We start from the raw sequence: 12,943 nt of genomic DNA, 5'->3' as shown, positions 1-12,943 counted from the left end.
GGTAGTAATAAAAGGAGGAACGGAAATGGAAAGTAAAATTATCTACTAAAAGTGAGGAGCTAAGGAGTGAGATAAGGCGATGAGGAAAACAGAAGTACCTTGGAACAACTGATGTGGGGAATGTAATAGGGTCTCATTAAGAATTGAATTGACAGAATACAGATTGAAGTATACTTCTTTCATTTATTTTACTTTTTCATGTTTTTTTTTTTTTTTGGTCTGCTTCTCCCTTCACAATTGTGATTAATATGGAAATATGTTTTACATGAGTGCACATATATAGCCTATATCAAATTGCTTACCATTTTAGGAAGGGAGGAAGAGAAGGACAAAAATCTGGAACTCAAAATCTTTTAAAAGTGAATGCTAAATACTGTCTTTACATCTAATTGGGGAAAATATTATAAAAATAAATTTTTTAAAAAGTAAAAAAAAAAAAGGAATTGAACTGAAAATACTAGGCTGAAGAGACTGAGTCGTGGGGCAGAAAGAAGTCTCTTGAAGACGCCCCAGATATCACAAAACCTAGTGAGTCTTGGTAGGATCCATGGTAGGACTGGGTCAGCCAAGATAGGATGGAGACTGAAGTTAATTGGAATGAGACAAGGCTAGACAGGGATAATTCTTGCTCTCTGAATCTTCTAAAACTGTATCTATAATTATGAAAATAATTATGTCCCTCAAAAAGGAATCACAGATCTAGAACTGCAAGGGACCTTGGAGGCCATCTAATCTAATTCTCTCATTTTATAAATAAAGCAACTTAGGCCCAGAGAGACTGACTGACCTCAGGTCACACAGGCAGAGTCAGATACAGAATTTGAATCTCTGTCCTCTAATTATAGAGCCAGGGGTTACATGGCATACCAGATAGAGCACTGGACTTGGAGTCAGGAAGACCAGAGTTCAAATCCCACCTCAGATACTTATTTGCTATGTGACCCTGGGCAAGTGATTTAACCTAAGCTGAGTCTCTTCATCTGAAAAATAAAGATAATTATCGAACCTACCTTACAGGGTTGTTGTGAAGATCAAAGGAGATAATATATATACATGCATACATATATATATGTATGCATGTATATATAGGGTATTATATAAATGCTGGCTGTTACTATGATTATTTCCCCACTATACCACACATACTGCCTCCGTTCTTAAAACTATAATGAAGATTACATATTAAGTATCATATAAAATACTGAATAATGAATTTGTTCACAACTGACACAAAGATCAAATCTCAGGCATCCATGCTAAATTGGGGAAAAACAATGAAAGGCAAAAACGAAAGGTAAAAATGAAAGGCAGAAACCTCTATCTGTTGCTAACCTTTAATCGTGCCACAAAGTGACTGGCAACATTCAGTTCTGAAGCTGGGTTCCCAAGGATGATTTCAAAGCGGTACTGGAGGCCCAACTTATCCCGCACCTCCTGCAACCTCTCCTTTGCCAGCATAGCCAGCTGCACAGAAGGCACCCTAATGATCAGCATGTGGCCCCGCCCACTCTTGTCCTTTCCTGGGGAGCTGATTAGGTCATCCATGATGCTGAGTGTTTCTGGCGTACTGTGGTCTCGGAGAGATGCCATAGTAGTGAGGGCCATCAAAGCTTCTGAGTACTGTTGAATGAGAAGGTAGCAGCGAATAACCATGCTATGAAGCCTGGGGTACCTTAAAGAAAACATGCACAACAACATTAATTAGTAAAGCAGGCTGAACTCAGGGATCTCCAGCAGGGATTTTACAGTTAGGACTAAAGGCAAGCTGGTTTCTGGAAGCCTTTGCAGAATGGGGCCCTACCACACTGAGCTACTATTCTGAGATGAGGTGCTACCTCAGCATATGAAGTCAAATTAGATTATAGTGGGACCATAGAGTCTGAACAGGAAGGAAACATAGAGATCCATTACTTGATTTCCCATTCCTCCTCCCATCCCCACTGCCATTTTACAGATGAAGAAACTAAGGCCTAGCATGATTAAATGACAAATTACAAGGGTAACAAACGTCAGTGCTGGGATTTAAACAATGGTCTTGTGAATCAAAACTGCTCTTTTCGCTGTCTCCCTAAATTCAATAATCCCAATATTCTATAAAGAGGTTCAAGGAGACATTAGACCAGAGATTCTTAACCTGCACTCCATGTACTTGCTATTTTTAATATTTTGTTAACTATATTTCATTATAATTGGTTTCTTTTAAAATCCTTTCTTTTATGCATTTAAAAACATTATTTTGAGAAGGGGTCCAAAGGCTTCACCAGACTACCAAAATGCTCCATGACACAAATCAGGTTGAGAACCCTCACTTTAGATCATGGGTGGGGAACCTGTAGCCTTGAGGCCACACGTGGCCTTCTAAGTCCTAGGGTGCAGCCTTTTGACTGAGTCCAAGTTTTACAGAACAAATCCTTTTCTTAAGGAAATTTGTTCTGTGAAGTCTGGATTCAGTCAAAGGGCTGCACTTGAGGACCTAGCGGACCATATGTGGTCTGGAGACCACAAGTTTCCTATCCCTGCCTTAGATAATCAGCAAGCATTTAAGTGCCTACTAATTGCCAGGTAATGGTGATAGAGATAAAAAATGGAAATAATCCTTGCTCTCAAAGAGTTTACGTTCTGTTGGGGACAATAACAGGTACATATATATATATATATATATAATGTTATTATATATATATAATACAAAGTAAATAAGACAGAGAAAGGGGACTAGTAGTTGGTAGTGGGGGAGAATCAGAAAAGGCTTTATGGAGTTTGAGCGGTCTTATAAAAGATTCAACAAGCCCCTGGTGAGAAGGTGAGACCTTCCAGGGATGTAAGGAGGTCACTGCAAAGCCATGAAGATGGAAGGAAGACAGAACAGCAAGGAGGCTAGAACGGTTGGAGTACAGAGTGTAATAATATACAATGAAACTGGAAAGAGAGTGTGGCCAGGCCCTGAAGGACTAAAAAGCAGATAAACTTATATTTTGTCCTAGAGGCAATAGGGAGCCACTGAAGTTAATGAACAGGAGAACGATATGATTAGATTTCTGTCTAATCGAAATAATAGCTAGCTTTTATATAGCACTTTAGAGTCTGCAAAGCACTTCATAAATATCTCATTTATAGCAGATGCTATTATTAACCTTGTTATAGTTCAGGTGTGTTCAGTCACATCTAACTTTCTGTAACCCCATCTGGGTTTTGTTTTGTCTTCTGGCACCGATTCTGGAGTGGTTTCTCATTTCCTGCTCCAGGTCACTTGACAGATGAAGAAACTGAGGCAAACAGGGTTAAGTGACTTGTGCAGGGTCACACAGCTAGTAAGCGTCTGAAGCTAGATTTGAACTCAGGAAGATGAGCATTCCTGTTTCCAGGCCTACACTCTATCCCCTGTACCACTTAACTGCCCATTATCATCTTTACAGAAGATGAAACTAAGACAGAAAGAAGTTAAGTGACTTGTCCAGGGTCGCAGAGCTAGTAAACACATAAGGCCAGATTTGAACTCAGATCTTCCTTGACTCCAGGTCTAGTGCTCTGTCCAACGTACCACCTAGTGTCTCTAAGTTTAAATAATATTACTTCGGCAGATTAAGTGAAAACAGCAAGGAGGCCAGGGTCATTGCATTGCAAAAACTGGAAAGACAGAAAGAGGTCAAAGCTTCAAAAATCAAACAGAAGTGAACACCAGAGAGGGCAATGAACATATCTTCCTATAAAATAGTCCTTCATTCTATAATCAGAAACAGCACACTGGCTACATGGATCTGGCCCAGTTTTTAATAAAAGATACATTTATAGCAAAGCACTTTCCAGAATACGTGAACAAGAAATGATATAAATACACACCTATACGCTGGCTAATGGCTACTTCGACACTAACACGATGAAAATGACTTATTGTGAGAAAAATTTTATTTAATAACATTCCAATGTAATATAAGATTTTACCCCAATATTAGGCTTAATATCTAAAGAATAGCGGGAAGCCATATGTTGTTTTTGTGTATAAACCTGTTCCATAGGGTCACCTTAATAAATCAACTCAGGGTAGGGTGGATGACACACTGTCCTAGGGCGCACAGGTTTGAAGTCTAGCTCTCACATTCATTTCTTTTTTTCTTAATAAAATCTTATTTTCCCCCCAATTATGTGTTAAAATAAATCTTAGCATTTTTTTAAAAAGTTTTGAGTTCCAAATTCTATCCCTGATTCCCTCCCACTCCTCACTCCCTGAAATGGTAACCAATCCAATGCAGGTTATACATATCACACCCTTTTCTTACATGTTCTTGAGTAAGCCTCTCTGGGCTTAGATTTTCTCTTCTGTTAAAAGAAGAGGCTGGAGGAAATGATCTATTAAATTCTCTTCTATGATCATATACTTACTTCCAAATCCATTCCAGCAAGCATTTATTGGAAATCATCATTAAATACTGAATTCACATTAAGTACATGATAGGCATTGGGCATACAGAAACAAAATGAAAAATAATTTCTGCAATCCAAGAGCTTACATTTCCCTGGGGGCAAACAACAGGGAAACCAGTATATCACAAAAATCTGAAAAGGAAGTGTGACCCAACCAGGTAGGGGTATCAGGTAAAGGCTTCTTGAAGGGGATGGCACAGGAGATGAGAGTGAATAAAGTTAGGTGCTCAAAGAAGTACAGATGAGAATGGACAGCACTCTGGGACAGTCAGCCTGAAGAAAGGCAGAGAGACAGGTGATAGAACTATTTCTGCTGATTCACAGTTTTTGAGGAACAATCTTATGGCAAAATGCATGTTCCTGTCTGCATTTACCCACGCAGTACAAGTATCATTAACTTCAGGGGACCTGACTGTCTGATTTGTTCAGGACAGCCCCACTTTTAACTATCCTAACTGCTTGGGCAGGTCCTTGCACTGTGAGATTGCAGATCTACAGCTGAAAGGGACCTCAGAGGTTCTCTCTTCCAACCCCTTCATTTTATAGATGAGGAAACTGGGGTCTAGGGAGGCTAATAAGCTAACCCAAGGTCACACAGGTAGTAAGCGTACGAGGTGGGATTTGAACCCAGGTCCTCTGTCTCCAGAACTGGCACTGCATTTTGTTTAGATCTTGAAGCTAGGGACACATAGCTAGATAACTGGGAAAATAATGCCCCTTGGATCTTGGCAAGGTTAGGCTAAGGTGCCTACATGGAGATAAGATGTCTTCTCTCAGTCTGGGAGTTTTGGTGAGGTGAAGGGTACTGGTTCATCTTCAACTCCTTCCACCTTCCCTTTGGTGTCACCCCCATTCCTGTATGGATGGTCAGTCAACAGACATTGATTAACCATCTACTATGTGACAGACTCTATAAACACTGGAAAGAACACTTACTGTGTGCCAGGCTGAACATTTTGCAACTCTTAATCCCATTTGACTGGGTAGAAATATGGTCTTATTTTTCTTTCTAATTAGGACTTTCTTCAATGAGGGAAAATGTTGTGAAATAAACTTCTATTCTTCAATAGAAGCAAACTTCAATGAGTATAAATGAGAAAGACCAAGGCAGAGGGAATGGGCCAGGAGAAGCAAGATACAGTAGGCCCCCCACTGACCCGTAACAGGGCATTTAATTTCCAAGTTTTCTCTTCTGGTTGCTAACTGGCAAGGCAGATTTCCTAACTCATGGGTTGGGTGATATCCATGCTAGATTAAGGCGTTCTGGTATTCTGGCTGAATGAGGACAGTGTTGGCCTTTGATAACCTGTCCTGATGAGGGAGGTGCTCCTGGATATATTCCTGGCCAACTTGGGTCAGGGTGGACTTTCATGGAGCTACAAACACACTGTGAAGGGCATCATACTGGTTTGTTAATTCCCACACATCATCAGGTAACTTCAGAGAGAAGCATTTCAGTTAAGTGCTGAAGTTAAAAGGCTGGAATTTAAGAGATTAAGAAATGAGTGGAGGAAAGTAAAGGGATGCTATGAGTTTAGACAGTTGTTTTCCTCCAAGGTGTTTGGCAGTGAAAGGTAAATGAGACATTGGACAATAGCTTGAGGGGATGGTAAGAGTGGGGTGGGGTGGGACTTGAGGCATGAATGCCAATTAGGAGTCATTGGATAGCCAGGGAAAGAAATACAGATGATCTGAATTACAATGATTGTTCTGGAAGTAGTAAGAAGGGGATGGATGGAAGAGATGTTGTGGAGGTAGAAGCAATAACATTTAGCAACTGATTAGATGTGTAGGATGAAGGAAAGTAGCAAGTGAGAACAACACCAAGGTTGCAAACCTGGGTGACTGGAAGGATGATGACACCATTGATAGAAACAGAAAAGTTCAAAAGAGGGGTGGAAGGCAGAAAGACATCAACTATGGGCTGTCATCTGAAGGCGAGCCTAGAAATGTTTCTCCCCAGAGGTTGGCCACTAAGTGATAAATATTTTTAGCCATAGCAGTTCATGAAACTTTCTGCTAAGGTGTGGAAGGGCCTTGGTCTGTACTTATGAAATCCCAGCTCTTTTGAAGTATGTAGTTTATATACCAAATTTCCTCACCCCACAATGGAGTTTGGCCTTGTACCTAGTCTGCTGGTGCATTTTAGATCAAAGCAAAAGACTACTTACTACTAGAGAAGCCAGAAAGGGTACGGGAAAGGTCACAACAGGCTCACAATCTTTGATGAGAGAAATTTTCTTTATTTTTACCTCTAGGTGGTGGTGTCTGAGTAAGAAGCCAACATCATCCAGGAGATGGAAGGAGAGGCCCTTTTTTGCCATGCCCACTGCTACACACCAACATAAATGAATGGTCATCACATAAAAGACTAATTTTACTCCAGACCTTCAAAATATCATTTTTACAGCTTAAACTCTGTCCAACACAACACTGGGTTTCACTGTATTCTTGCCTGTTTCAGACATGTGGCTACAGCTGGATCAAAGGTTATACTTTCTCATTATTTACCTTTCTAAGAGCGTGTTGACCATTTTCTCAAAAGTTTCATCACATCTTAGAAGTGGACTAGTGATTCCCCACTGAAGAGACTTGCTGTACTCATTCAAGCCAAAATATAGCTTCTCCTCACTGCCCATGTCCTCCTAGTTAAATTGAAAAAGAAAAAAAGAGAGAGAACAGAGATACAGTGAGGATGTCATTCCCTGGAGGGTGAAAAGCTTTAGTTTAGTCTTTTGGTTTGTTAGCATCTCAGCAGTTTCAGGGTTATGATGTCAGAGGTATTGACAGAAATCTAGCTCTGTCTCAAATGGACTTGATGGATGAGTAAAATTCTAAAGTGATTCCTTTGGATATTCAAATAGCAAATAAATGTATTTTTTCTTTCTCCCTTCTTCAAATTGTTCCCTGAAAAAAAAATGTGATTAAAAAAAAATTTTTTTTTCTCGGATTTTTCTTTTGCTCATGTGGACTGAAATCAGAAAATCTCAGTCTGAGTTCCGGCTCTTCCATAAATTAGTTGTGTGACTTGGATGAATCATTTAACCTGCCTGAGTCTTGGTTTTTTTCCTTACTGAAAAAATGGGTACAATAATATTAGTGCTATTTTTTTTTTATTTACCTCAGTGTTGTTGAGGGGATCAAGTAAGATAACTTATTTGGTTATCTTTTGGTAACTATTTGGTTAACTATAAAGCATTATATTATATATATTTTAGCTGCTATTATTAATCTGTCATAAAGACTTCAAAAAAATTACTTACTGCAGTTTCTATATACTGCATATGATATTCAAATAATGATAAAATTAATTATTTAGAAATAATTAAATTTCAGGGGTTAGAGTTTCATTAATCCCTTGACTATGTGGCTTTGTTGGATCATGAGATATTCCATGGGAGTCAATTTTCTGGATAATTAAAGTTTACTCTCTATAAGGGACTGAACTTTGAACCATTTTTGTGGGAAACACTCAAAAATGTATATGTTCTCATTTTTTTAAACAGGATAATTAACAATACTCTCAAATAGCACAGTGCCTAAAAACAGTAAGCACTTGATAAATGTTTGTTGAACTGAAATGGATCTGTGATATCACCAATTTAGATTGTAACCATGTAGATTGTGACTGGTCCTTGCCTGCCTACAGGGTAGGACTACCCCACATGGTGGTCACTTTCCTTGCTTTCTCTTGATAAAATAAGGAAGCATTCTGGATGTCCAGTTATCATTCCTTGCCTTTGAGATGTGACTGCCCGATCTTCTTCTCCTAAGAGTCCCTGGTGACATCTTTTATTCCTTTTCTTCTCAGGGCCTTGCTGGCTCTGTGTTGCAGCCTGTCCCCTCCTGCCATGTATCTCTCCATTGCTCTCTGAATGACACTCATTTTTATCAAGGTGGTATGTGATTCTGCAGCTTGCTTCCACAGAGCAACATCAGGAGAATACTGGTATTAAAAAGAGGTCTTTTTTTTTTTTTTTTTGCAAGTTATAATCTCAGGGATGGACATTCATTATCCACTGTTATTTTCTGAGTGGACGGACAGGTCAGGCTCCTTTGAGTGACTGCAGACTTCTTTAATTTGGGCTTGATGCACCTGGAACAGTATCATCTTCAAACGAGAGCATCTGGAGAACTTCACCCTCGACAGATCCTTCTTCAGCCTGGGCTTTGCACTGGGTCTCCCCCCATCACACGGATGAACCTCCCTGTTTTGTTATGTCTTGCTTTGATGTTTATCATCAGAGGGTTGATGAATAGGGTTATTATTACTTTTATACCTTGTGGTAAAAGACCCTGTAAGGAAGTATTTTGTACTACCAAATCAAGTGCTTTTTTTTTTTTTTCAACTGATGAACAATTAGCACAATGGGATCTTATGGTCTCTCCATCTGTCAGCTGGGAAATGGTAAAGATGTGGTCTGCTGTGTAATACTGCTTTAGGTAGTCTTCTTGTTCTCTACTAATATCTTCATTAAAGATGCCCTGGACAAGGATCTCACATTTACAGTATCAACAGTAAAGTTCAAGTTTACTGGTGGTCTAAACACTGTCATCCTTATCTCCCTTTGTCCCTTTTTACACCAATATAGAAGAATAAAGGGCCTGATTAGGTTTCTCTTTATGCTTTCAACATTGCTATCAGGGTGATAGGTACAGAACACTCTCAATTTTTACTGTTACATGTTTGAAATGTCCCAAGTTCTGCTGTCAGGATGACAATTCTGTATACTGTGTTTTTATTTCCCGTTACACATCTTTGATGAGGATAGCTCTAAAGTAAATAGAGACATTTCCTTGTTGTGAGCTTCTCGGCTATACACTCGATGAATTTCTTCTAGTATTAAAGAATACTTCTTCTCTTGCCTTACTCTCATTGGAACAACTTTAGGAATGGTAATTTTAGTTTTTTTCTTCTATTAACTCATGTCAAAGACATGAACAGCTAGTCATACATCCACATTGTCCAGCCTTGGACTAAGACTGTCCCTTCTAGGAAAAGATCAAGTAAGGTAAATAAAGATACGTTTAACCTCCTCCAATGCTTCTTGTAACCATCTCTTTAATGTGTTGTCAAGACTCACTTTTAGTTCAAGACCAACAACTTTTCTTTTCATCAGTTCCATGCTTTGAGAGACCAGTCGATCCAGTAGGAATTTAGGCAGATTCTGAGTTTCTGAATTTGGGGGTAGGATGATTACCTCTATGACCTCATACCTAATTAATGACTTAGATACAAAGAGAGGATGTCAGTTTTTAGGATGACAAATAATAAGGTATTTTTACCTGAAAATGATACAACCCAAGGAAATTATTTAAGTAATGTATTCCTGATTCTAATATAGTTATTCATGCTTGTTTATCTGACTATAAAGATCAAAATTCTGACAGGTAAGGGCAAAGTGAATAGAAATTTATCTAACTCATAAGGCAATGAAAATTCTCTAGGTCCAAAGTCAGATAATATTCCTGGACTAAAGTTTTTTTTTAGTACATTAGATTTAGTGAGATCTTTTTAAAATAAGAAAGATTTGTTTTTAAATGGGTAATACAATTTTCATTATAAAACAGCTTTACTATTTTACATTTTGTACGGATGTCTAGATATTACGGCATTTATTTCTGGCATGAGAGACTAAAAGACTTAATGTTCTTAAGGACCAAGGAGTATAAGAAAATGTTATCTTCACTTCCTATTGTTCAATGGCGCTACTAAATTCTTGAATGTGACATCTCTAGCTTCCTATTTCAACCAAATTCTACAACAGAAGTAATTAAGAGAAAAGAGGAGGTTTGATCATCAAAGGGCAATAGTAACACAGTTTCAAAATATTAAAATGTGTTAGAAAATACCAGAAAAAACACAGGTCCCATGTTTCTCATGGGGTCATATCATTAAAATAAAAAAGATATTCTGGAATATTCTGGTGTAGTAACACAGGAACTCTTGGTTATATAGGACCTTTGGCAGCATTCAAAGTGCTTTCCTCTACTTTGAGGTAAATAATATTCCAAAGGCAGATGCTTGAATACATTGTCATTATAGCCACTACTTTCTAAAGACTGCTGAAGAATTTAAAAATCCAATTAGTTTATGCTGAGAGCCCCTTTACACTGGGAAGGTAGGTGGTGTGGTGGATAAAAGCATTGGATCTAGAGTCAAGAAGATGGGTTAAAATCCAGTCTGAGATACTTACTAGCTACGTGACCCTGAGCAGTCACTTAACCTCTTTGTGTCCCGGTTTCCTTCTTTATAAAATGGGGACAATAGCTTCCAGTGATAAAATTAGAAAACTACTGGTAAGCACTTGGAGAACTTTTAAGACTATATAAATGCTTGTTATTAAGAACAAGGAGAACCTTGGCCAAGGCAACATTCGTACTCTGATTTTTGGTACTTTATAAACAATGGCCGTTATTACAATCTTCCAAGCTTCTAGGGCAAGACCATGCCTAGGAAAGTAGCTTCATCTTGGGCGGATGAAAGCAGACTTACCACACTGTCCAAAGGTATCCAGTGAACCTCATTGGCAGAGCTTATTCTGGATTGTTGCGTTTGCATGGCATATGGGAAGGAGCTAACCTGGAGCACAAGGAGGTTGAAGGCTTCAAGGACTTCTCGGCAATTAATAACTCTATCAGCCAACCCATGACTCGGCTCTCCATGGGACAGAGAGCCTGAGATGACACTGTGAAAATCAGCAAGGGTTAAAAATTAATATCTTATACAAGTTAGCAATGAATAAATATTATATAATTAATGAAATCATATAGGATTAAAAATTAACATCATATACGCACACATACACACACATATATATATCTTCCTTACTTATATTAGATGCTGGAATGGACAACAGAAAGGGGGAGTGGGGAAACAAGAGACAGAGAAAGAGGAGGAACAGGATGGAGGTAGAAGAGAGGGAGAGAGCAAAAAGGGAGTTAGGAAGAAGAGAGGGAAAAAAAGAAGGAAGAGGAGGAGGAGGAAGACAGAAATTATTATTCTGGTTTTCAGAATAACGCAATTTTATGACAAAAATTTAAATTTGAGGCAGAATTGAAAATGACAAATTTAGCTTCGAAGGGGTGGTGGTTTAGATAGATTTCAGGGAGTCCCTCCAAGTCTTCTGATATAAATGCATAAAACACTGATTTGGGAAATTCCCCCTACCATTTCTCTGCAACGTATAATCTTTGAGAATTCTGTAGACACAAGAATGAACTGTCCAGGGTCACACAGCTAGTATGTAAAGAATGTTAAGAGAATCCCAGTGTGCCAGCATCAGGGTGTGTTTCTGCTACATTAGCCCCATTCAGCAACTCTCCTATGGGGAGATCCTAAGACTTCTTAGGTCTTCCTATAACCAGAACATGCCTGGTCTCAGTTAATTTTCAACTGTAATTTGGAAACTACAAGTTCCTTTCACAGAGTAAGAAATCTGAATGCTTGGGCATGGAATATTGAGGGATTCTTTGAAGACCCTCTGAGATTTTCCTTTTGAAAGAAGACACTTTCAAAGACCAGGGAAACAGTAGGTGGTATAATGGATAGAGAACAGGATCTGCAGTCAGGAAGATTTAGTGCAAATCCAGCCTTAGATACTCAGTAGTTGTGTGACCCTGGGCAAGTCACTTAACCTCTGTCTGCCTCAGTTTCCTTCTCTGAAAATGGGAATAACTGTAGCCCTTACCTCCCAAGGACATAATGAGGATCACATGGATAATATTTTAAAACAATTAGTATATAGTAGGTGCTACATAAGTTATTATTGTTATGAAGATTCTGCTTATAGATGCCTGGTATTAGTATAATTGGCCATAGGTAAGATTTCTTTGTGGATTTTGTTATTTATATCAAACTAGTAAAGACCTTAATTTTCACCCACACATGGCCCTAGATTTTACAACTTACTGTGCAGTGTATACTGCATTAAAACTCATGAACAAGGAACTTTTGTAACCCTGATATTTCTGCTGTAGATATAACACTGTACAGTCTCAATAACACTTTCTGATTTAGAGGCAGAGGGGGTGGGAATGGGTGGAGACAGGGAATCAATGGGTGTTTGTGGAACTCGATTTAAAAATTTTTTCCCTTTACCCAATGTTGGGATCCACACCAACTATGTGAAACTTCAAAGTCGAGTGTTAAAAACTTTTTCTTAGAACACAGGGATAATGCTTATGCTTGCTAGGCAATTGCCTGGAAATGGCTGCTTGAGAGAAGGGGCTATTATTTGCTTTGTTTTTTCCCCCAGTGCCTGGCAAAAAGTTGGTTGGTTGTTGTCCTTCATGTTCGAGGAAGACCAAAATGACATCATTATGCTGAAGTCAAGGTACAGTGTATTTTACTATGGGTGGTCAGACCAATACAAGCAGGGAATACGCTACCACAGGTTGGACACAAATAGTCCATGTGAACATTTGCAGTGCAGATGTCTCTAACTCTGAGCATCTCACATTTCTTTTGAGCTACTGAAATTAATTTACTGTAACAAAGTAGGCACTTAATAAATGCTAGCTG

General features: G+C 38.7%; 1 protein-coding gene across 4 annotated transcripts in view; it reads right to left on the bottom strand.

The window, feature by feature from the left end:
* The window catches only part of GREB1L (GREB1 like retinoic acid receptor coactivator), a 195,218-nt gene that overhangs the window by 32,656 nt on the left and 149,619 nt on the right, over positions 1 to 12,943 (bottom strand). For all 4 annotated transcript variants that reach the window (XM_072604358.1, XM_072604360.1, XM_072604359.1 and 1 more), the window contains 3 exons: positions 10,916 to 11,108; positions 6,931 to 7,064; positions 1,333 to 1,672 (listed from right to left, as the gene is read on the bottom strand). In XM_072604358.1, coding sequence (XP_072460459.1) covers positions 1,333 to 1,672; positions 6,931 to 7,064; positions 10,916 to 11,108 — 667 coding nt within the window. The remainder of the gene's footprint in view (positions 1 to 1,332; positions 1,673 to 6,930; positions 7,065 to 10,915; positions 11,109 to 12,943) is intronic.

The sequence above is a fragment of the Notamacropus eugenii genome, chromosome 4 (assembly GCF_028372415.1).
Source record: "Notamacropus eugenii isolate mMacEug1 chromosome 4, mMacEug1.pri_v2, whole genome shotgun sequence".
NCBI lineage: Eukaryota > Metazoa > Chordata > Mammalia > Diprotodontia > Macropodidae > Notamacropus > Notamacropus eugenii.
Note: the sequence above shows the minus strand (reverse complement) of the source record. Positions and strands in the feature narration are given on the sequence as shown.